The 25,433-nt window shown below is 43.4% G+C and overlaps 1 protein-coding gene across 1 annotated transcript in view; it reads left to right on the top strand.

The window, feature by feature from the left end:
- The window catches only part of RAI14 (retinoic acid induced 14), a 131,762-nt gene that overhangs the window by 69,100 nt on the left and 37,229 nt on the right, over positions 1-25,433 (top strand). Inside the window, 1 exon segment of the mRNA XM_042952380.1 lies at positions 5,019-5,149. Within this exon segment, the coding sequence (XP_042808314.1) occupies positions 5,019-5,149 (131 nt within the window).

Below are 25,433 nucleotides of genomic sequence, written 5' to 3'. Positions count from 1 at the left end.
CTGGATTCGTGCCAATGAATTGGTAAGACCTGGCTCCTTCGTTATAAAGAGATTCAGAGAAAGTGTACCCGTGATTAAAATACTAGAAGATTGGCCTTAGAAGATTTAAGGGCGTAGGAAAGTTAAGGGAGTTGGATTTATTAGCCTGTAAAAAAATGGAAACATGATTAAATAGTTATTTGCAAAAGAATGAAAGTTTTATAATTGAAAAAAAAATTTGCTAAGTCAAGAGAGATTTATGTTCATCAGGAGGAGGAAAATCCTGCTAAAATGAGCGGCAGAACCAGCATTTGCTAGGTACGACAGGGCGAGTAATAAAGGCTGTCGTCAGTGCCTTCAGGGAGCTGAAGACAAGGAAACAAAACAAGCACGCACCGCACTCTGGAACAAAAGCCGGGACGCAATATTTCATCAAGTCTAGACTGTGGGCTTCAGTCAGCTGAGTAGGCGGTCCTCTGGGACACAATGGTGGAGAGAAGCAGAGAGAGGTCACCATGAAAAAGTTGACTAGCCTACAGGGCTTGAAGTAGGCTTTAGAAGGAAGCCTTTTCATAGGCGGTTGGGATGACAGAATATTCTAAAGCAGTGGCATCCAATGTATTTTATTGAGATTCCCCAGGAAAAATACTTATTTTATATCACCACCCAGGACACACATACATAATCAAAAGTTTCATAAAACATTTAACTTTATTAAATATGATGCAGCTGATGTTCGCTGTTTTTTTTTTTCTAATTCATTGTTTTAAATGTTGGATTAACCCGCTCGTAGGTGGAAAATGCCATTCTGAGGGGACCAGGAGCCCAGTGTGGAGGCAGAGCTAATCACGAAGCTGCCCTATGGAGGAAATGCCATTTAGAGGAGGGGATTTCCGTGGGAGGTGGTGAGGGGGGTGGGGTATTGTTTGTGTGGCGGTGGGGTGGTGGTCTCTAGAAGTCTTCCCCAATTCCAGAGCATGGGTGAATTACTTTGGGTCGTTATGGTAAAATTTCACACTTCACCTATCATATGCCCTACTTCTTACACAAAACACCTCTGACACCAAATGGTTTTCTTTATACCCACAACCAATTCTCCAACTCTTCGGGCACCAACTAGGTGTCTGGTGATGCAATTCAGTTCTGACACTAGTGGTCTGGAGGTAGCATCAGACCCCACAGTTAAGGACTCAGTCCCACAAAATTGCTCCCACTTCAGATGCCATCTGAAATTTCTGGGCCAACTGCACGTCTGACCAATTAGCTATAAAGTCATAGTCAGGGAGGTGGAGGTTCCCATAGCCCGCTCCTCAGGTTTGATCATTTGCAGAACAGCTCAGAGAACTCAGAAAGGTACGTTTCTTCCTATTACCAGTTTATTACAAAGGATTACAAATCAGGAACCGCCAAATGGAAGAAATGCACAGGGCAAGATAGGGGATGTGTGTGTGGGTGCGTAAGTGAAAAGCGTCTGCTCTCTCCAGGATCATCTTCCCAGCACCTCCTTGTGTTCATCACCCTGGAAGCTCCCTGAACCCTATGGTTTCAGGGTGGTTTAGGGCTTTTTATGGAGGTTCCACTTCGTAGGAATGATGGATTAGATCATTGGCCATTGGTGATTGACTCAGTCTCTAATCCCTCTCCCCTCCCTGGAGGAGGGGGTGGGGCTGAAATTTCTAACCCTCTAATTTATATGGTTGATTCTCCTGGCAACCAACCCGCATCCTGAAGATGTCATTAACATAAACTCCTGTAGGGGAGCTTATTATGAATAACAAAAGATACTCTTCACCCTTATCACTCTGGAAATTCATGGATTTTAAAAGCTCTAGTGCTAGAAATCAGGGACAAGGACCAAGTCTACAATTCTTATATCACAATATCACAACCTATTTATCTGACCAACCCTACTGTTGGACGGTATATTGGCCAAGGTAGCTTTTTAAGATTCCTTTTGATGCTTGGTTTCAATTTAGTACCACTCAGCAGAGGGATAGAGACAGGTGAAAAGAATTTGCTTGTAGATTCTCAAGAGCAATGTCATTAAAAGTATTTATTAAACATCTGTTCTATTTCATTTTGCAGATGGCCATGGAATCTTTGGTATGGAATGTGGTGCTGGGTAGAATGGTTTTATAGGAGAAAATATAGGGACTATCTCCATGGGCAGGTATAGGAGAGGAAAGCGATAGCACCTTGAAAACCATGCTTTCTGGAAGAAACATGGTATATAGCCTGTTGTGCATATCAGAACTACCCATAAATATAACCAGCTGCCTGGCCCAGGACTAGAGAGCTCTGTCACATTAGCATCCCCTCCTTATGAGGGCTGGCCAGCAGTCTGGGTAATGTGTTTTCAGAATCTGGATTCCTGGCTTAGAGAGAGGACAAATTGGGATACCTCTTGTCTCCACTCTTAGCATAACTTGTGTGAGAATTTTAAGAGTAAACTCTCTCTTTCTTTCCTCATTTTCTGACCAATGATCTACTTTCTCCCCCAGTTTCTTCTTCAGGTGTGCCCTTGTTTTCCTGATGGGTTCTGAACTGGTCTCTTGGCTCAGACTCTAAGGCCAATATATAGCACCCATCCGTTTCCTTCCTCCTGCTTACTATGAATCCTGTCTGCAGCATATCCAGGTTGAATGGTGTTATAGGTTATTTATTAAATCTTTGTGTGTGTGTGTGTGTAACCTTGTTCTCTTTGCCTTATCTTTTCTAACAGAAAAGTAACTTCTGGCCTGCAGTGAAGGGAAACTAGATAAAAGAGAAGTATTTTAGACCTCAATGTGCCATTGACCTTGTCCTCCAGAGGGTGGGGGAGAAGGGATCTTTCTTGCTGTGTCCTATAGAAATTGAACTCCCTAAATATCCACATGTAACTAATTTTAGGGAACCCCTACAACTAGATTTTTCTCTACCCAAGAGTTGAGTTTCTTAGTGGCACTGAAAAGGAAAATCCTTTCATGTGGCTTTTCTTTGCTTAAATACTTTCGATCATATCCTCTGGGGTTTAATATCCTTTTGATCTTCCCTATCCAGTTTTAATTTGGTCAGTTTAAATTAGGGAAGGATTTAAAGACAACACTAATAATGTACCTTGGGGGTCATGTAAATGGGAATCATTGGTCCTGAATGTACTTTATAAGTTTTTTGTTTTGTTTTGGCTTGTAAAATGCTGTTTGGAGGAAGTCTGTTTCTTGGTGTTGGCTACATTTTGTTCTTAGGTAAAGCTTCCCATTCTACCACCAAATGCTTGTGCTTAGGGTAGTGTATTTACTGTGTATTGTGTTCTTCTGCAGTAGGAAACCTGATTTGCCTTTGTGCAAAGACAAATCTCTAGCAAAGTTTGGTTGGGGGGCATTTTATAGATTACATATTTTGAGCTCTAGGAATCACAGTGGTCATCGGTCCAAAACCTTGAAAAACTGAGGTACTGAGAGGTTTTGGGTGACTTGAGGTCTATAGCATGGAAGTATCAATCTAGAGTTCTGGAATTCTAGTTCGTGCAGCCTAGCGGACAGACTTCTGATTTTTGTTTAAACCTAGCTCCTCATTCCTGTGTTCTTGCACTCAGTGGTGGCCATGGGGAGGAGAGAATCCTGAGAAATGGGAGCGGCCCAGTCCTGAGCCTCTCTCAAAGTAAATTCTGTACCTAAACCCTGTACACGTCAACTTTACCCCTCCATGGCCTTTGGCTTTCTCTCAGGCGCTGCCTCTACGCTGGGGTGGAGAGGTACCTGGGACATCTTGCAGATCTACCCTTGCTGTATCAGAAGGTGGAGCCCTACTGGGTTTCCCAGTTCCATCAGCGCAGAGAGATTGGGAACATGCTCCGAGAGTTGGATGAGTGTAGTCCTGTAAAATTCTCTCTTGTTAACTGTTACATTCCCACTGTCTCCTCTCTCTGCCTCCATGCAATGGTGTGTGGCAAAGCCTTTAAAATGAAATGCCTAGAGGTTCTTATCTTCAGAGGCCACAGGAAGCAGAGAAACTGTAGAGCTGAATGTAGAACGTTTGGGGGAGGGAGAAGGAATCTCTTTAAGGGTGTTGGTATCCATAACAGGAAGGGCCAGAAAGTGGGTTTATAGGAGAGGTCTGGAGGGCAGGCCGGCCTGCAAAGTGACCCAGGGGCTTTGATGTGCCCCCCGGGATCTTTTGTCCCTGCATTAATCTTGTATACCTCATACACCTCTCTGTCATAACTCTTCTTCAGTCACTGATTTTATTCTCTCACTCCTCTGCTCCAAAACCTTCAATGGCTCACTGCTGCCTTTTCACATGTGAAACTTCTCGGTCTTATACTCAAGGCCCATTTGCTCTTATATGGAGATCTTCTCTTTTCCTTTGTAAAAGTCAAAGCCAGCTTTTATACACATGAAAGCTTTCCTGTCACTGTGGTTTGTAGAGTTAATTCTGTTGAGGTTGGGGGTTTATCAGTGGTGGAGGCTTTGCTCAAAGCTGTTTGTTGTCTAATAGCTTGCTCAGGAAGAAGTTTTGTTTCTCATGAGACTTTGTAGAGGCCGTAGCCTGGACAACTACTTAAAATCATTATACAGCTCGAAAATCTGGCCAGTGAACAGGCCAGAAAGGGTGGCAGTGAAAGCGGATGAAGAATTGTGTGTAAATAAACCATCGAGTAACCTTGAGCTGTTGGCCAGTTTGGTTGTCTACACTGTGGGCCCAGTGAGCTGTGGACCAGGTCAAAGGCCAGTATTCTGAGGAGCCAGCTGTCAGGGTTTAGCTAGAAACAAGCTAATGTGTAAACTGGCCTTGAGGTCTTTTTAAGCTGCTTCATTTTCCCAGCGTCGGTGAAAAGAGGGGACTTTATTTCAGAGTTTGCTGGCCAGCTGCTGTTTCATTGAACTGTTGATGTTTTCTTTTGGGAAGCCGGTCTTCTTGAGTGTCTCTACAGTGAAGGGGAAGGTATCTGATCTGGGGGCAGGTTTTGATTTCAGTGACGGGAGGACGGGGGTCCTGCTGGTCAGTATGGCTGCGGCCACTGTTGTTCACTAGTTCTGCGTCTCCCCTTTGCTCCACAGACCAACGAGTGGAACAAGAATGATGACCGGCTGCTACAGGCCGTGGAGAATGGAGACGCGGAGAAGGTGGCCTCCCTACTGGGCAAGAAGGGAGCCAGTGCCACCAAGCAGGACAGCGAGGGCAAGACTGCGTAAGCTAAAAAATTGGTTTCTAACTGTAACGGTTCTGGGTTCTCAGAGTGTTCTCTGGAAGCCCTGGGATCCATAGGGGAACTTCACAAGTGTGTTTAAGGGGACTTTGTGAAACTACTGTCCCCCCCCACTCCTCCTACCCCTCGTGTCAAAATATGGAAGATGCTATTTTAATTTGGTCCCTATTTCCTCAAGTTTCAAGTTATACATTGGGCTTTACCTTGGATGGCTATATTTGTTTTCAAGTACCATTGGAGATTACACCAGAGAAGAAATAGCATGAGGATTATAACCCATTGATAGGTGGAAAAGGAATTCTATCCTCCATTTGAAGCAGCCTAAGAGAGGGTATTTTTTTCATAACCCTCAAACCTTATAATTTATATTATTACTTCTTTTAAAACCCTTTCCTTAATGTAGATCAGTAATTACATGAGTAGTGTGAATTTTGCATTATGATTTGCCATTTATGGTAATCTTGCCCACCGTAATTAAAATTACATATTTAATGTGTGTGTGTGTGTGTGTGTGTGTGTGTGTGTGTGTGTTTATGTTTATTTGTATCTGCTCTTACTCCGGTCATATTGTAGAGAGGTCATTGACTTTGTAGCTAAATAGACTTCTAATCTGGACTTCATCACTTATGAAGTGTGTAGTCTCCTTTTAAAATTGATTTATTTTGAGAGAATGAGAGAGAGAGAAAGAGAGTTTGGAAGGGGCAGAGAGGGAGAGAGAGAATTCTAAGCAGGGTCCGTGCTCTGTGAATGAGCCCAATGTGGGGCTTGATCTCATGAAGTATGAGATCATGACCTGAGCCAAAATCAAGAGTCAGATGCTTGACCGACTGAGCCACCCAGGTGCCACAAATTGTGTCATCTTTGAATCTTAATTTATTCAATTTAAATTGGAGATGACGATATTTGACCACTAGGGTAGTTATGAATATAAAACAAGATACTGAGTTGGGTTCGGTGCCTCCAGAAGCAGGTTCTGAGACAAGGATTTGAGTGTAGGGAGTTTCTATAGCCACTGATCCCAGGAGCATGCAGAAGAGGACTGAAACCTACATGGTGTGTTATTGACAGGTAACTGCTGTGGGCAGCTGGAACCCAATCCTGCTGAAAACCTCTGGGAGTCTTCTTAGACTCAGAGCAGGGGTTGGCCAACTGTGGCCCGCAGTCTGCCTTTGTAAATAAAGTTTTATTGGGATGCAATCAAATCCATTTATTTACCATTGTGGCTGCTTCTGTACTGCAAAGGCAGATTGGAATAGTTAAGACAAAGTCTGTGGCTCACAAGTCCTAACATATTAGCTCTCTGGCCCCTTGCAAGAACTAGTTACCCTACCCAAGGGGGTAAGGAAACTGGGGTGCCTGTTCCCATTCACTTGTCCCTCCAAGGTTGAATGCTGCTCCTAGGGCCTATAATGCTCATGGGCAGAACAAGCCCAAGAGGTTATGCAAGGGGCACCTGTAGCTCTAGATACCATATGTAAAGAGTTAGCAGTGGCCCACAGTAAGTACTGATAAACCCAGTTCCCTTTCCTTCTCCTGGATGAGTAGTTTTCAATCCTGGCAACTCCTGCATTAGCGTCACCTGGGGTACTTAAAAAAAATATATTGTTCCCACGCCCACCCCACATGTTTGGAAACATTTTGTGGAGAGGCCCCAGAATCAATATTTTTAAAAGTATCCCATGTAGGTTTAACCAGAGAGAACTATCGTCTAGAAACTAGATGGACTCTAGATTGAAGGATAAATAGAAGAAAAGGCAAATTTTCCTGAGATTGAGCATCACATTTTAGCAAATTTTGTCAATGAAACCATCCCCCTGGCACCCATTGAATCCCGTAGCATACATACCAGTTCTATTGTTTGAGGAGCCACAGGATGGCATACAGACCTATGCTGTATCTGGGGAGCAGGCTAGTTGGTACACAAGGGAAGAGGGAGGTGGGAGGTGTTCTCACTCAGATTAGGGCCAGGTCCTCTAGGAACTGGGCTTGTCCTCTCCGCCAAAGCCCTGGGTTGGGCTCCCCACCATCAGCAGCCTCAGCTTGACTTTCCACCTTTGCAGAGGCCTGTCTCTCAGGTGTGGGGTGCAGGACCGCATCCCCATAGGTTCTGACTTGGTAGTGAGGACTCCAGATAGCTGGTGGGCTTTAGTTGTTGGCTAATATTTTGTTGCCTGAGCTGCTTACTCAGAGTTCTATGATTTTTGGTTCTCAACCCTCTTGCACTCCCGATTGGAGTTTCCTTGACAAAAGGGACTGTTACTTTGTAGCTCATCTACCCCAGTGCTCAGCTTGTACATAGGTACTCCCAAAATATTTGTCCAATGAGTTAATTACCCTTTTCCCAGGATGCCACATTTGGAGTCAGTGCTTTTGGAGCCCCAGTGACAGAAGTCATGGTGTTAAACGTGTCCTGAGGTTTTTGGTGGTAGACTGCTTGTCCCACCGTACAGCCTTCTGGACTTCTGCTCCCAGTTCAGCTCTGCAGATGCCTGCACAAAACAGACTGTGATAGCCATCCCAGAGAGAGGGGGATAGAGGCTTCTGATAGGCTTGTCCAAGACTGTACTCACTAAAAAGAAGACAGAAAATTTAGGTTAGCAGCTTAGCCACAATTGTGATCACCTTCATAGTCTTTTGGGCGTCTGGGTGGTGGTTAAGCATTCAACTCTTGATTTCTGCTCAGGTCATGATCTCACGGTTTGTGAGTTCGAGCCCCGCATTGGGCTCTGAGCTGACAGCATGGAGCTTGCTTGGGATTCTCTCTCTTTCTGTCCCTCCCCCACCCCTTCCTCCCTCTCGCTCTCTCTCTCTCAAAAATAAATAAATATTTTTTAAAAATTGGTACCTTTTGTTAGTAAGACATTTATCACATGTAGGGTAGAGGGCCAGGCAATTGATTTCTCCTTTTTTGTTGTGGGAAAATATACACAACATAACTGTACCACTTTAACCATTTGAAAGTATGCATTTCATTAAGTACATTCATAGTGTTGTGCAGCCATTCATCATTTAGTCCAGGAAATTTTTCATCATCCCAAAAGGAAACCTTGCACTCTGTATGCAGTGACCCTCCTCAGCCTCCTGCCACCTCCCCCTGGCAAACACTCATCTGCTTTCTGTCTCCCTGAATTTGCCTCTTCTGGGTATTTCATGTAATGGCATCAAACCCTTGTGTGTGGTTTTTTTCACTGAGCGTAGTTTTCAAGGTTCATTCTTGCTGTAGCTCCGATCAGCACTTCAGTCTTCTCTTCTGATGGTGGAAATGCACACAGCAGTTGCACACAAATCACCACCTGCACTTTGCAGTTGATAAAGACAAGACTCGCATGATACAGCTCTCCCTGCATTGACTCCAGAACCAGTTCTGCCTTTGCCTTTGAACTTGTAAGTCTACCATGTTTTGCTGTGGTGACCCCTGTGGAGAAAGTTAGAGGGACTATAAAAAAAAGGAAGAGGAAATACTTATTTTTTCAGTGTGAGATTTTTCATAAATAACCATCTGGTAACATTTCATTTTTCTGCTTGGACTATTCCTTAGAATCAAAGTTGCTAAGTGTTAGCCTATAAGAATTTAATTTTCAGAGGCACCATGGAGTTAAGTCTATCTGGCTCCATATTTTCATTCAAATCTAGTGGTCTTAGTATTCAGAACGAGGGGGCACCATGGGGTCTGAAACCATGCCTCCTGCCCCTTTGGTATCACGGAATCCCGCAAGGCCGAGAACTCTGTGGAAACAGAAACTCCAGGCAGTGTTGTTCCCTTGGCTTCTGCCCTGTCTCCTCTGGACGTCTGCACTTCTGGATTTGGATCAGTCTAATCTGTGCACTCCTGCCTGAGTGTATGTGTATCTCCCTCACACTTGGAGATTTTTCTCAAGCTGTGGAAACTTTTCCTGTCTTGTTCTTTCCACATGCGTCACTTTGGTAGCGTGCAGACCGGTAATTTCCTAGGAGTAGTTCTGGGTCCATGACAGGCCGGTATCGTGTGTCCCCTCTTCTGAAGCTCTTGGCTCCATTGGCCCCTTGGACGTTGCTGGGCCAGCGTGTGTTTGTGGATGTGTATGGAGTGATTTGCAGTGTCTCTAAAGGGTAAGGCCAGGTCACACACTGCAAAGTTAGGTATTTGACTGTACTTGGTCTCATTCTCTGCCTACGTGTTTGGGTTTAATCTTTGGGTTATATACCTCCCTGTCCAAATTAGGCTGGAGGCCTTTTCTAGCGAGCTTTTGCAAGAACTCATTTTGTAATTTTGTTCAGTAATGCACACTGTTTCCCTATTGCCTGACCACCTAGAGTCCTGATTTGGGCTTTCAAGGCCCTCTCACCGGCCCTGCCGTTACTTCACTGAATGTTCTCTTGCCCTTGCCTTCCACTGGTGGTGGGGTGTTGGCTCCCAGACTTCCTCTTATGTTTGCCCGGGTTCTGTGTCCAGTCCAGAATGCTTCCTCTCTGATGGTCTCAGTCATCTAAAAAAAATTTCCTTCTCTTTGAAATACTGGAATCTTGATTTATAACTTGATACATTTTATCATGTTGAAAGAATAAGAACAACATCAGAAAAGTCTCTACAGCTTGAAACAAAAACTTTGTTTTCTGAAGACTTGAATCCCTTACAACAACAGTAAGCTCCCTGAAGACCAGGCTCACGTGATTGTTGTTGTTGTTGTGTTGGTCTCTCTCACAGTTCCAGGCATAGAAGATAGGCATTCGGTCGGCATTTGTGGACGTGACTTTTCAGCATGAAGAAAGCATTCTTTTTGTTAATGATCTGTCACGGGTAAATTAATTAGGAGTGGATTAAGTTGGGGTTCAAGAAGAAAAGGACTATCCTGGTGAACGTCACAACCTGACATTTCTCTTCTCCCAGCTTCCAGTGCAATTTAAATAAACACTCAGCCTTCAGTACCTAGAGAACCAGATGACTCAGAAAATCCCAAGAATGAAGTGGCAAAGGCAGCCAGCCATCTTGGCGGACATTCTCCAGAAGCTTCCTTAACCCAAGGTCAATAACCAGAAGGGTGGTTTGGTTATTCTTCAGACTTTCAGTTTCTTTCTGGCATATTTCCATCAGGGAAAGATAAGAAACTTTGAAAACTTTCTCCCTCTAAAACCGATCGAAGAGGGATTAAAAAAAAAAAAAAGCAAAAGCAATTGAATGACTGGAATTCATTTAGGAGCAAGTAAGAGAAGGGTGCTGTCTTGGGTCAGAAAAGAACAAAATAGAGCAAGGCACAGAGTTATAGCTACAGCCTGTGTTTATGGAGTCAGGCTTGGCTTCCCTTGACCCATCTGTTCACTTTTCCTGGTGGAGGTAAGGATGTGGGAGGATATCATTACCCTAAAACCTCTTACCATGGAACAGTCTAATTGTTTCAAGATGTTTTCCCCTACTTTTAGATGTGCATTTAATTAAAGTTATGTATGTTTGTCTTAGGAACAACCAGACTAAATAAAATCACTGCTGGGACTATAGTATTTGAAGAAATACCACCCAGGCATGTGTGTGTAGATGGACACACACACACACAGTCTGCATACATAGCCCACATTTCAGATACCTGATCATTTTGGTTTTGAAAGCAAAAACTTGTGAAAGTATCTTTAGATGACTCTGTGGAGTTTAAGTATAAAATAAGGGAGGTAGTCCTTGAACTCTGCAAATCAGGACAGTAAGGGGCTTCTCTGTCTGCTGGCTGGTTGCACTCTTTTCGTGTTTCCTCAGAGCAGGGATGTAGCCATTCGGTCTTAGAAATCAAGTCCTGCCATCTGGGCCACTTTCTCCAGATCTCACGTAAGGCCGCCGCATTAGTTGACCTAAAACTACTACATACTTTATGTGTAATCGCGGCCTCCTTCCCGGCAAAATCACCCTGTGTCTTTCCTAAAACCTGCTGGTATTTGACAGACGGATAAACTAAAAGGTATAATTGCTGTATTGCATATCCACTGAGCTTTTCATCATGTAGATTTTTGAAGATGACAGAACCTCTGTTCCTACCTTGCAAATGTGCCCAGATGTTTGTTTAATTAATCTACTAGTTGGGGAGGCACTCCCTTCCCTGCATCTGAAATGTTCCAGAGGGTGACTGGGTGACTTAGTCGGTTAAGCGTGTGACTCTTTGGCTCAGGTCACGATCTCATGGTTTGTGAGTTCGAGCCCCACATCAGGCTCTGTGCTTACATTGTGGAGCCTGCTTGGGATTCTCTCTCTCTTCCTCTCTCTCAGCCCCTCCTGCTCTCTCGCTCGCTCTCCCTCTCTCTCTCTCAAAATAAATTAAAAAAATAATAAAACATTTAAAAATGTTCCAGACTCTTGTAAACATATCCAGGAGGAGGAGGAAATATGGTCTTTGCCTACAAAATGCATAGCATCTAGCAGAAAGACCAGTGAGAGCACTGGAGAATAATTAAGTGCTAGCTTACAAAATACTAACTGGAAGGGGTTCAAGATGAAGGGAGACGGTGAATCACTGGAGTAGCCAAGAAATGCTTCCTGCCTGAGGTGTGATGTGGGATGGCCTTGCAAAGTGAACTGGGAGGAGAGTGGGGATGGGGGGCGAGGAAGACAGTATAGGTCCTGGTCACAGCATGAATGGAAAAGAAATGCAAGGACACCATAGTTATTGTTTCCTTCCCTTGTCCAAGAACTTATTATGGTTTCAGTTCAGGACCCCACTTGACACTCGGTCCGTGGTTCTTAACTTGACTCCTGTTACAGTCACCTGGACAGCTTAGAAAAATGCTGGTGTCACCCACAGACACCTCTATATAGTTGGGGGGGGGGGGTGTAGTGTGGGTAAGCGTTTTTTTAAAGCACTCAGGTAATTCGAATGGCCAGCCAAACTGAGAACTCCCGTTTTAGACACACTGCAGTGACACTCCAGGTTCCTTGGCCCATGACTTCCCAACAGGCTTTGCCCAGTGCTAGGTTCCACATGGGCTGAGGAAGGCCCAGGGCCCCCAGGTGATTTTTCTCCTAGCATACACACATGTACGAATATGTATCCATAAGGCCTGTGCACAAAATAAAATGGCAAATTTGGGCTTAAAGTAATGTAATACACAGGGGTTTTAAAGAGAAACAGTGTTGTATGTTAAAGCTTAACAGACCTTATTGCAAAAATTGTGCTTTAGAAGGAACACTCGAGGGGCGCCTGGGTGGCTCAGTTGGTTAAGCATCTGACTCTTGATTTTGGCTCAGGTCATGATCTCACGGTTTGGTTTGTGAGATCAGGCCCCTGGTCGGGCTCTGTGCTGACAGTGGGGAGCCTGCTTGGGATATTCTCTCTCTCTCTCTCTCTCTCTCTCTCTCTCTCTCTCTCTCTCTCTCTCAATAAATAAAATAAACTTAGAAGAAAAAAAAAGACTTGAAACCACAGTAGTGCAAATTGACGAGAATAGATTTGGAAATGAAGAGCTACATTGATAGGGGCACCTGGCTGGCTCAGACAGTGGAGCATGCGACTCTTGATCTCAAGGTTGTGAGTTCAAGCCCCACATTGGATATAGAGATTGCTTCAAAATAAAATCTTTAAAAAGAAGAAAAAGAGCTATATTGATAAAATATTGGTGGGATCACAGGATTTTTCATTTTAAAACTGTTCAAAGCTAGGTTAAGTATTTCGAGAATGAAGGACTTCAGACACTCAAATAGGTCATCGTTGCTCAGGGTCGAAGCAAGTCTGGCTGTGCCTTTCCCTCCAGTTCTCTGGCCACGTCCTCCATTGGCTGGACGGGTCCCCGTGTGCAGAGGTCAGGAGAGCCTGGGAAATGCAGTTCTCTGTGACAGAGAGCAGAGCAGGGGTGGAAGGGCCTGGATCTCGACCCCTGCGGTGACCACCCATCCTCACCCCATGAGCAAGAGCACCTGGAGGAGGTTCTCAGGCCGGCAGCAATCAGGCAGCTTAAGGGTTGAGGCACGTAGGATCGCTTAGCATGTGCCTGTCCCTTGGAAACGCTCCTGCTTTCTCACCTGGGGCCCTGAAATTCATGCCTTCCAAAATTCCACCACCATCACCCATCCGCCGAGTTTTGGTACCATTCAAGGTCCAGTTCGCCGTATCTTCTGTGAAGCCTTTCCTCATTTCCAAAGTGGCTGAGCTTGCTCTAGTTATTGCCTCTCTTAAAACCACTGGGGATTTGATGGGTCTGGTTACGTATGTACTTAATCTTATTCCTGAATTAGACTATCAGAGTTAGAGCCCAATCTTCCCAATTGATAAGAAAAGAGTTGCTGTTAGTCGTATTAACATTGAATGCCCCACCACTGGGCTAGGGGCTTTTATATGGGCCATTCATTCAACTAACAGTTCATTCTTTCACCCATTTTATTTTATGTAGAGAAAATTTTTTAATGTTTATTTTTTAGAGAGACCAAGTGTGAGTGGGGGAGAGGCATAGAGAGAGAGGAAGACACAGAATCCGAAGCAGACTCCAGGCTCTGAGTTGTCAGCACAGAGTCCGATGCAGGGCTCAAACCCAGGAACCATGAGATCGTCACCTGAGCCTAAGTCAGACGCTTAACCGACTGAGCCACCCAGATGCCTTTCTTGAACCCATTTTAAACTTTTTTTTTTTTAATGTTTATTTTTGACAGAGAGAGACAGAGCATGAGCAGGGGAGGGGCAGAGAGAGAGGGAGACACAGACTCCAAAGCAAGCTCCAGGCTGCAAGCTGTCAGCACAGAGCCCGACACGGGGCTCGAACTCACAGACCGCGAGACCATGACCTGAGCCGAAGTCGGATGCTCAACCAACTGAGCCACCCATATGCCCTTCTTGAGCCCATTGTGAAGACCATGCCCGTTTCCCATAGGTTTTTCTTATGTGATGCTCCCAGTCACCCTGGAGTGATCTGTGAGTGGCAAGTGTGGATCAGAAAGTTTTGGGAATTAGTACAAATCACCCTCATTCTAGGCTCTAGGTTCTAGAGTCTGGGGGTCTATCATGAATACAAGAGACAAATCATTGTCCTAATGGAGATTTCATAATGCCCAAGTGCTATTTCCAGACCACATTTATGAAACCAAACAATCCTGAAGCCAGAGAGCCAATGCTCAGCTTAAATGTCACGGGGTTTCTTAGCTCTGAGCGTGTGGTCTTTCATCTCATTGTTTCCTCCCCCATGTCAGGAGAGCTCTGTCCCCGAAGCCACGCTGCGGATTCCATTAGCACATTGTAGGCGCTTACAGGACAGGGATCCTATTTTTACACTCTTTATTTTCTTTATGCCAGTCCCCTTTTATTACATGTACCTGAAACATTCAGCAAGAGAAGGCAACCAGCACTTTCACTTCTCACACATTCTGCCAAATCAGCTCCTATCAGAAGTGGTGATCAGAGTCCCTGCCGTAGCTGCCTCTGAAACGGCTGAGCCACACAGCCACAGCACTTCTCCGCCTGCAGGACTTTCTCTCTGGGCCCATCAAGTGGACCCCTGGGATAGAGTGGAATTCCATTTTTCAAGGCTTGTATGACTAGAAGCTATTAGTACTGCCTTCCTAACCCTCAGTTTACAATCTGAAATGGGAATCTAGAGTTTGTGGGATTAAGGATTATTCCCCTGTAATATGTAGTGTGACCCAAGCCTCATTTGATCATATGGACCAGATAAGGAAACTGAGGCTAATGAATTTCAGTCATTAATCTTTCGTTTGGGTCTCAACTCTGCCAACCCCAGTATGGCACAACAAACTTCTTCCTACCGTGCAAATGTCCTAAAAATTGAATATGTATCAGAATCAGCTGGGAGGGAGTTGTTAAAACCTACTGCTGACTCCACCACAGAGTCTGGACAGGATCCTAAGAATCTGTATTTCTAACAGGCTTCTGGGTGCTGCTGCTGCTGCTGCTGTTGCTGTTCTAGGGACCAGGCTTTGAGAATGGCTGTACAGTGTGATGTTGGGAAGAAAAAAAAAAAAAAAAAAAAAAATGAAGTCTTCTGTTAACATAAGTTTTGAGAACTTACAATCTGAGAAAAACATGGTTATGCTGGTTTATGTGTGTGCCTTAGTTTAAGGCAACTCAGAGACTTCAGAGTAAAAAAGCAAATTCAAAACTACAGATTTGCATTATCAAAACAATCACATCTGTGTGCCAGGAAAATTGCGTCAGGGAAGACCAAGTTTCTCGCCTCATAGAAAGTACGGTCAACTGGGACAGATGGCACCTGCTTTTTTTTTTTTTTTAATTTTTTTGAATGTTGTATTTATTTTTGAGAGAGAGAGAGAGAGAATATGAGTGGGGAAGGGGTAGAGAGAGAGGGAGACACAGAATCCAAAGCAAGCTCCAGGCTCTGAGTTGTCAGCACAGAGCCGGATGCGGGGCTTGAACTCATGAATCGTGAGATCATGACCTGAGCCAATGTCAGATGCTTAACTGACTGAGCCACCCAGGTGCCCTCAGCACCTGCTTCTTTAATATAACATCAGGTGTGTCAAAGAGAAACAAGAGACCAGAGGCCTCTTTGAATAAACTTGGAAAAGGAAAGCCTTTCTGAGAAGACCCCTTCTTTGAAGCAGATTCCTGGATAGAATGAGGGGTTGAGCCTTGCACTTTTCTGGAACTATTGTCCTGGTGGAGGAAACAGCAAGGCAAAGGCCTTGAGGTAGGAGGATGCCCGATGTGCCCAGTGAATGGAGAGAGAGCTACAGGTGAGGTCAAAATGGAAGCCAGACATACTCACATAAAGCCTGGTGGGCCATTGGAAGGACTTTGGATGGAACCCTGATTCTGAATACTTCGTTTCCTTGATTTATTTTAATATGGTTTAGTATCCTTCTTTCCCCCTCCAGAAATAGGTCTTACCAAAAGAATGCAATTAAAGGATAGGTGATTTTAGGTGTTTGGGAGATGCTGAAGCTCTCAAGGGATTGTGGACAGCTGGTTATTTTCATGAAGTATTTCTGAACCTCACTGACCATAGTGACCCCTCTCTGGGAAATAAAGGGGTTTAGAAGGAAAGGAGGAGATATGGATTTATTAGGGACAAACTGCTCTTAGAGTCAGAATTCAAGTCCTGCTCTTTTACACTTTTCCTAACCTCTGAGCCTCAGTTTCTTCATCTGTGAAATGAGGATGGTAGATCAGCCCATCCTTCTGGAACCTTCTAAGACTCTGGGATTCTGGGACTCTGGGTGTGGCTAGTGCCAGAGTTTGGTGTGTGGTCATTTCTTTGTTAGGCATGGTGGTTTGCTTGATTTGGGGAGTGAAAATTGATTGCAGAGACATTGGAAGGAATTGGAGGTCTGGTGAGGTGGCCAGCCTGTTGCATTCTTGACCTCATCCTGCCAGCCCTTTTGGGATTGGGACCTGGGGCAGCGGAGAAGGGCAGCAGTTTGGTTTGAGAGAAATTCTCTATGAATGAATATGCTGAAAAAAATCAACGTCTTCTAAAAGGAACCTTGTGAGTTTGTATTTCCTCCAAATACATGTTTCAGCTGGTAGTCAGAAACCAGAAGAATTGTTATTACTCTCAAAGATAGAAGGAACTTTCCAGGCCATCACTCACAGGCTTCTGAACAGCAACACTCAAATCCCCTTCGGGTTAAGAGCCCTGAGAAATATTCCAGCCTTTCCTAGCCACTGGAGAATACCAGCAACCCTAGTCTGCCCCAGTGAGAAACCTGTATTTGTGTTTTTGGCCAAATACTTCCATTTTTTAGTTTAAGCACTATTTTTTAAAGAGCAGCACAGCCAGTAAGTTATATAGTGCTTCACAGTTTGCAAGTGATTTAACAAAATAGTGGAATTTCTCAGCATGGTGATAAAGGGCCAGTTCTGAGGCAGAGTGCCCCGGTTAGAATCCAACCTCCCCGCCTTGTTCGTCCTGGGAATTTGGCCAAGTTACTAAACTTCTCTGTGCCTTAGTTTCCTTCCTTTTCTGGAAAATGGGGATGATAATAGTTACCCTCCCACAGGCTGGTTGGGGGATGTAATGAGTAAAAACCATAATGCATTGTGGAAGGCAGGGGTGCCCGAGGGAGAGAGAAAGACACATTGGGAGCCACAAAACTCTTAAGCACAGAAACCTTGGGAACTTTCCAAGTGACAAAAGCAGAGAAATTCCTAATATCAATAAGCAGCAAAGGGATCAAAGTAGTATTATGTAAATCTTCAGGCTGTTCTGTTTGTGCCTTTCAGTTATTTCTCTGCGACGGGCCCAGCTGAGTTTTATAAGCAGAGTTGAACATTTCCTATTATGATGAAACTTAAAACAGCATCGATTCCTTTTTTGTGGAACATATCCACGAGATTGTTTTTAAGGCTCAGGGAAATCATGTCTTCAAAAGAACTTTGAAACAATGGGCACCTTGGTAAAAATGATGGTGGGAGCTTTGCAACTTGTCCTCCACTTAGAGCAGCGCATCTCCAGTTGGAATGTGCACGTGGCTCAGCTGGAAACTTGTAAAACAGCCTCGGGTTCTGTGGACGTGGGATGGGAACTGGGAGCCTGTGTTTCTAATGAGCTCCTGGGCCGCCAAGTACTCTGAGTCACCAAGACGTAGGCTCTCGAAGAGCGGTCACTTCGGCTACACTGGGATCCAGAGAGCCACCCTGCTGTATCCCTGGGCAGTGACGCCTGTCCCTGTCACTGGACCAGGGATCAGAGGAGTGGGTAAAAGATTTTCATACCCTTCCCTCCACTGAATTCTTGACCCATCTGAAGAGAGAATCAAGTCAACAAAATCTCTCAGAAGATTCACTGCCGTATAGACTCTTGAATGCCCTCTCTTATCTTTAAAAGGAAAGGCTACACTTTTTAATGAGTAAAAGTCCACACAAAGACAAAGCCAGCGGATACTCCGAATTTGTTTTGCATTCACTCTTTTATATTCCTCCAAGGGGAAGTTTCAGCCGATAATTAACTGAAATAACTACTTCAAAGGGTTCATTAAGAAAGACTTAAATGTTTCTTCTCTGGAAAATTTAGGTTGCAGTTAAATTCTCATCTCTTAAATTAAAATTTGCCAAACAGTAACAAGTCTCGGCTAGAACGTAGAACAACTGGAGCCCTTGTGTGTTGTTGCTGGGATTTTGAAATGGTGCCGCGGCTTCAGAAAATAGCTTAGCAGCTCCCCGGAGAGTTCAGCAGGGTTACCACTGGCCCAGCAATTCCACTCCTAGGTATATACCCACTAGGATTAAAAACTGGTATCCATACAAACACTTGTTAGGTGAATGTTCTAGTAGCATGGTTCATAGTAATCAAAAAGTAGAAACAACCCAAATGTCCATAACCAACAAATAGATAAAGAAAATGTGATATATACATACAATGGAATTTTAAGTTTATTTATTTATTTAGAGAGAGAGTGCTCACTTCAGGAAAGCAGAGAGAGAGAGAGACAGAGACAGAGACAGAGACAGAAAATCCCATGCTGGCTCTGCACTGACAGCCCCAACGTGGGACTCGAACTCATGAACCATGAGATCATGACCTGAGTCGAAATCAAGAGTCAGACACTTAACCAGCTGAGCCACCCAGGTGCCTTAAGGAAGGAAAGAAGTACCAATAGATGCTACAATACAGATGGACCTTGAAAACATGCCAAATGAAAGAAGCCAGGCACAAAAGACCACATATTACATGATTCTGTCTTTGTGAAACATCTAGAATAGGCAAATCCATAGAGCCATAAAGTAGAGTAGTGATTGCCAAGGGCTGGGGGTACATGGGAATAGGAAGTGACTGCTGACTGACATGTAAATTTTTTAGGGCAGTGAAAATGCTCTGGAATTAGATAATGATGTTGGTTGCACAACTCTTTCAATATACTGAAAACAACTGAATTGTACATTCTAAAATGGTGAATTTTTTGGTCTGTGAATTCTGTCTCAATAAAAAGATTAAAATCTGCTCATGTTGTTTTCTCAGTGTTTGTTTTAATAGAATTTTAGCATTATACATTTGTTTTTAATGGTTCATCAGAGTTTCTCAACTATTGACATTTTGACATATTGACATTATTGACATTTTGGACTAGATAATTATTGGGGGAGGGAGGGGGCTGTCCTGTGCGTTGTAGGATTTTAACAGCGTCTCTGGCCTTTCTGCATTAGATGCCAGTAGAATCTTCCCACCGCCCACCCCCACCCCCACCCCGTGAATAATTAAAAATATCTCCAGACGTTGCCAAATGTGCCCTGGGCGGGACAAAATCTCCCCCAGTTAAGAGCCACTGGTTTATCTTTAGACTTCCCACTAAAAGCCGAGATCCATGAGGGCTTTGTTTTATTTACCACGTGTTTCTCAGTGCTTAGAATAGTGGCTGGCATGTAAATACCCTGGTATCGTAATACAAATGTATGAATGATTTGGTATATTTAGCTCTAGCAGAAATATGAAAACTATCCCATACTTGGGTTAGCTCCAGTGCCCTAGAATTAACATTGTCAAGACTACGTTTTGGGGTGAGGGGTGGCGTTAATCAACCTATACGACTTTGCCTACCCCCTCTCACCCACACCTGCAGACTCCCTTTAGAGGTGTTTTCTCATACCAGCCGTCCAGCACACAGGCTATCGGAGGCCACCACCCATGCTCTTCATTACTTGTGTGCTGGCCTGGGGCACCATCTGCGCTCTAAGCCTGCAGTAACCCCTGGGGGCCCACCTGCAATCCGGACGGGGTGGTCCCCAACCCACCAGTCACCTGGCCTGCCACCACTGAGGATGGCTACACCTATCAGTCACTGCATAAGAAAAGAAACCTACTCACTGTCATTTACAAATCCAGATTCTGCCAATGACTAATCATGTTTTTCCACCTGACCGAACCCAACTTTTCACTGGAGTCTCTTATTAAAAGTTGGCTGTGCTTCTTGTTCACATTCAGAGACTAAATGCTAATGATTCACTGCTGCCAAATCCTGCTTTGAGGATTATCACTTCCGTCAAAGGTGCCAGAATGTTAGCAGCTCAAGTGCGAGCTTCGGACAAAGCTGGTCTTGGATGGCTTTTTTGTCGTCTGTGGCTGCCTACAACTTTGTTCCCTAGAGTTTCCATTCAGGAGAGATGCACATAGGTTTTATTCTTTCCCTTTCCTTTTTTCATTTCTTAAGCACTGGTGGTTCTAATTTAACCTCTATTAGCCTGTCTTTTCTGAACGTTGAAACAAATCCTTTTATTAAGCAACATGACCTGGACTCTCTGACTTGCCTTGTGTTGGTGAGGCTGTAACAGTTGGTGGTTTTTTTCTTTTTTGGTGATGGTGGTGGGGGGGAGGGCGGTATTTACTATGTGCCTCACATTTTGCTAAGTGCTTTTATGTAGAAGTCGTTTACTCTTCAAAGCCCCTTTTACAGATGTGGAAACCGAGATACCAAGACCTTGCCTGAGATCACACGCCAATAAGTGGCAAAGCACAGATTGAAACCCAGTTAGTCTGAGTCCTTAAATAATTACATGCCTTACCTCCCCAATATTACATTTCCTGTTAAACTTTCTCATCTGATTACATCTATACATGTCCTTCCTCCAAGTTTTAATAAAGCTGTAATGTTAGAAGTTTTAATTTTTCAAAATCATGGCTTTGAGGAATAAGGGCCAGATTTTCTGAGGCTAAAACTAAAATGACGGGTTGTCCAAGTTAAATACACCACCAGCACAGCAACACCGATGCAATTTTCCCATCTTGCCCTTCTGTACAATGGCATTTACTCTACTCCTGATTAAGAGGTTTTTTTCTAGGCACAGGGAGGGGGCAGTGAGAGAAAGAAGACGCACTTTATCTTCCAGCAGCTTTCTCTCTGAGGACGATTAGCAAAATGACACGTCTCTTGTTGGTTGTTGTTCAAGTGTAAGGTAACCAGATCTTAGTGCTACCATTTATGTTAAGGAGATGGGTTGTTGGGGAGTTGCTGACAGTCATGTCATTGTCTGGTTTGTGCCTTATTTCTTCTGCATTTGTACAGCTTGCATAAAAACAAGACAAAGCTAGGGGTATCTGATAGCATGCAACTCTTGATCTTGAAGGTGTGAGTGCAAGCCCCATGTTGGGTGTAGAGATTACTTAAAAATAAATAAATAGAAGTTAAAAATTAAAAAAAAAAGAAAGCTAAATCAGTACACTGACCATTTTGGTTTTCTTTTATGTGGTTTGGTTTAGCATACTCGGGTTATAGATCCTTTGTCCCAAGTTAGGTAGTAAAGTGATTTTCGGACTAAAATTCTATGGCAATGACACATTAATAGATAAAAAATAGGTTATTTTAAGGAGTTAATCAGAGTGGTCAGTAGATAACAAAATACATGTCTTGATGGTTATTTTATATTTTCTCTTTCTAAATCCAAACCACAGACTTTTTTTTATAGTGCGTTAAAGAGTGGTATATATAGTTAGTAGATATTGATTGTATAGAGTACTGTACAATATACTATATATACAGAGAGAGTGTAGAATATAGCATGTGCTATTGAAGATTTTACTAGACATTCTTTTACTTCCAGTTCACTACCAAGAACCTTGTTATTCCACAGGATGTGCACATAGAAACTTTGGAAGGCTTTCCCAATTTGAGAACACAGTTGTAGCAGGTACAACTGTATGTGCTCACATATGTTATGGATAGGGTATTGGTTATTCTTTCAAGACCAAATCCAGTTTAAAATCTGAATTTTAGCATTTCTTTATTGCATTGTGACTTATTCTAGACTGCGTGTGGCTCACATTTAAGTCCGTTGTTTTTCTGATCCTTTGAGAGGTGTATTCTTGTACCTTTTAAACTAATTCCTACTCTGGCCTAACATTATATCAGAAGCCCCATATCATATTCTGTGTAAGTTAAGTGATTTGGCACATTCTCCTGTCAAAGCATTTTAGCCCAAATGCCCCAAACTCTTAAGTAAAGCTACTCAATTACATGTGAGGTGAAACATTTTTTTTAAAGCCTGAATTTGCCTGTATAAATATTTAATCAAATAATATCCAGAGGAACCTGACAGTTCGTCCTGTGGATGATCACACACAGAATACCCAACATTCAAGGTCCCAGTAGGAAACAGCACCCTCTGACAGGATAATTAATTACCCTCTAAGAAAGGAACTATTTACAAAATCGTGGTCAGATTTAAACCAGCAGGGTTGGGAAAGCAGCCCTGGGCCAATAGCAGTGGGATCTATTTCAACGTCCTTGTGCTCCCTGCCCCCCAACCTGCAAGGACCTGGAGAGAGAGCAGTTACCAAAACCCAGACAGAGCTGCGACTGTAGCTTTAGGAGAACCGGCCCCCAGAGCTGTGAACTTCATGGAGGAAGTAGAGGAGAGCCATGACTGCCAGTGTGTGGCCTGGCAGGGGGAGAGTAGAGGGGATAATGCCCCGAACTCTTTCTTCTCCTCTTCCTGTCTCTTGTAGTGCCTCCCATTCATTGAACCCAACTAGAAGCCAACGGACGAGGCAGCCCATTGGATGCAGTCCATAAGAGATCTGCTTCCTGGGCCACTGACCCAGGGGATAAAGGTGGAGGGCAAATCTGGAGGGGCAAACAGATGATGCACAGCATTAGTAATTATTCCCTGCGAGCAAACTTACGTGTCATGTTTCTTGGCTTTGCTCTCGTTTCCTGGAAGTGCCTACTCAGAATAATGATACATAGTGGAGCTCCTTGTCTGTCTGGAAAAATGAATTAGAAACTTCGGGCTAAAATGGTCAACTCTTCCTTTTTCTGCTTTTCATGCTTTTATCCCCTTTCTTTGAGAAACATCTTGAAATCGTGATATATTTAATTGAATCACATCAATTAAAGATTTTACTAGCTCAAAACATGAGATTATGCAGTGTAAAATTAGAAGCATGAATATCTTATATAAGCAGCTATCTATATAAGCAGCCATTTCTAGTTATTTGTACTTTGTTGATTTTATTTATAAGAGTGGTGAGTGCTTAAAGTTTACGTGAAATATATGAGGATAAAATTATGAATTGTGAAAAGACTCTTATTATTCTGTTTTCTCCGTAGGACACAATATTCTACAGGAGAATTAGTTGGAGAGTTCCTAGAATAGAAGGGAGAAAAATCACCCCCTGATCTAAACTGTAATGAGAGAGACAGGGTGAAACAAAGCCTCATACACACACACACACACACACACACAATTTATTAAAGCATATGCAGTGACACCATCATTAACTGGATCCCTCAATGAAATGTGTTACAGCCATCAATCATGTGTTGATTTGGGTTGATATAAGGGCTTTTGTTTTAAAAAACAGAAATGTCCAAAAAAGTTTCTATCCTAGGATTGCATTTTGAACCCACCTGCCTAACACGTCACTTCTCCTGCCTTGTTACAATTATTAACCTTCCAAATAATGATCCTAAAACCCTACAGCTCCCAAGTCATCCAGAGAATAGCATGTTGCATTCATTAGATTCCACCTATCAATGTACAGTAGTAGCTTGCAGTAATGCATCCTGGTCACATGTGTCTGCAATTTCAACCCCTGATAACTATAGTGTGCAATCCAGAGAAACTCCGAGAAGCCTCAGAGTAGAAAAAATATAAAAAATGCGGTGGGAGGTGGGAGGTTATAACTAGAAGGGACACGTGGAGAGCTTTCCGGGGTACCAACAGGAGATGCGAGGAGAGCTTATGGGTCTCTGGCCAGGTTCTGTTTCCTTGTATGAAAATAAAATGGGCATGTTCCATTTATAAAAATTTAACAGCCCATACAATTGTGAAGTTTTCTTTTCATACGTTATACTTCAACCAAAAGCTATATAATCTACACATGTGTATGTTTGTGTGTGTGTGTGTGTGTGTGTGTGTGTGTGTGTGTGCGCGCGCGTGCATGCATTAATTACTTATCCCTGTACTTTTGTCTTAAACATAGGATATGGCTGTCTTCTTGTCCAGATAGTTTTGATTTAGTTCTTCCCTGGTCATAGTTGATGGCAGAGTAGACATCTTAGAAGCAGACACACAAACATTAAGAAAAGATAATATTAATGAATATTAGGTCTTAATAATCTGGGGCATTTAGATTAATAGCTCGAAAGCAGAGATCGATAATTGAGGCTCTTAGTGGTGACTTCATGTCTTCAAGGGCAATTAAATTATGTGACATACACTGTTCCTAATGCTGAAAAAGTTTTAGAGACATTCCAACAAGATCAGTTAAAATAAACCATTCACAGCTTAAATGCGAAGTTTACATAATGTAAATTCAGTGTGCCCAACAATGCTGAAAGCAGAGCTACGGTACTGCCTTTTAGGGAGGTTCTTTCGGTCCTTGGTCCTTGTTGAGTTGTATTTAATCAGGAATTCCATTTAAACAAGTTACCACATTCCCAAGTCACTCCACATGATCCAGGTTTGACTGTAATGTGAAAACACCTACAAAGTAGATTTGGCTGTAAGGAAACATTACACGTAAATTGCTGCACAGGGGCAGAAGTAGTTGTGTGATTAGAGCCAATCAAGCTAAAATAATAGAATGTTGTCAGAGCTGGAGGAAACATCAGATATCATCTGACTCAATCCTCGTAATTTACAGTGAAGGAAATGTAGGTTCAGAGAGGTTAAATTGACTTACTAAAGGTACGCGGGTAAAGTATGGCTGATTTGCAATCAAAACTGAAGTGTCCACATTTGCTGATCTGTCCACATTCACTGAGCCTCATCCTTCAGAGAAGAGGCGTGTGGTCAAGATGACTTGGGTTTTAATTGTGTAGCTCTTGGATTTGCTATTTGGGTGTGACCCTGGGCCCCAGTTATAGGTTCTTTCCTGTGAAAAAATACAACCTGGTTGTTCACTGACAGGTAAGATGCTGCATGGCAAGTAAGCTGAGAAAGTAACTCCCCAAAACAGAACTGGGGCAGGAGAAGAAATGGAAGGTTCATTAACCTCTCTCCATAGGAAGGAGCCCTTCCCAAGGTTCTTGGCCTTCTCAGCCTCTGGGCCTGAATGCCCAGTGGAATTATGCTTTGCTTCTGCCTGTAGAAGTGCCCTTCACCCTTGGGATCTGCAAAGGATGATTGGTATGGCATTTGGATGTTATCCCTTCATTTAATGGCAAGTCTATACATGCCGAGCATGGTTGTTACGCCCAAGTGTCATTGAATACTGGAGCCTAATTGTGGGCTTTCTTTCATGTTGTTTGCACCTGCCTGGGCATAGACACCTGCCATATAATGGAGATAGTGATAGGACTCATCTTAAAGGCTGTTATAAGATTGAAAAGAGACGATGTATGCAAGTGGGTAGTAAGATGGTTGGCACACATTAACCACTAACAAAAGTTGTGTCCATCTGCTGTTATTCAGCT

The sequence above is a fragment of the Panthera leo genome, chromosome A1, assembly GCF_018350215.1.
Source record: "Panthera leo isolate Ple1 chromosome A1, P.leo_Ple1_pat1.1, whole genome shotgun sequence".
Taxonomy (NCBI): Eukaryota; Metazoa; Chordata; class Mammalia; order Carnivora; family Felidae; genus Panthera; species Panthera leo.
Note: the sequence above shows the minus strand (reverse complement) of the source record. Positions and strands in the feature narration are given on the sequence as shown.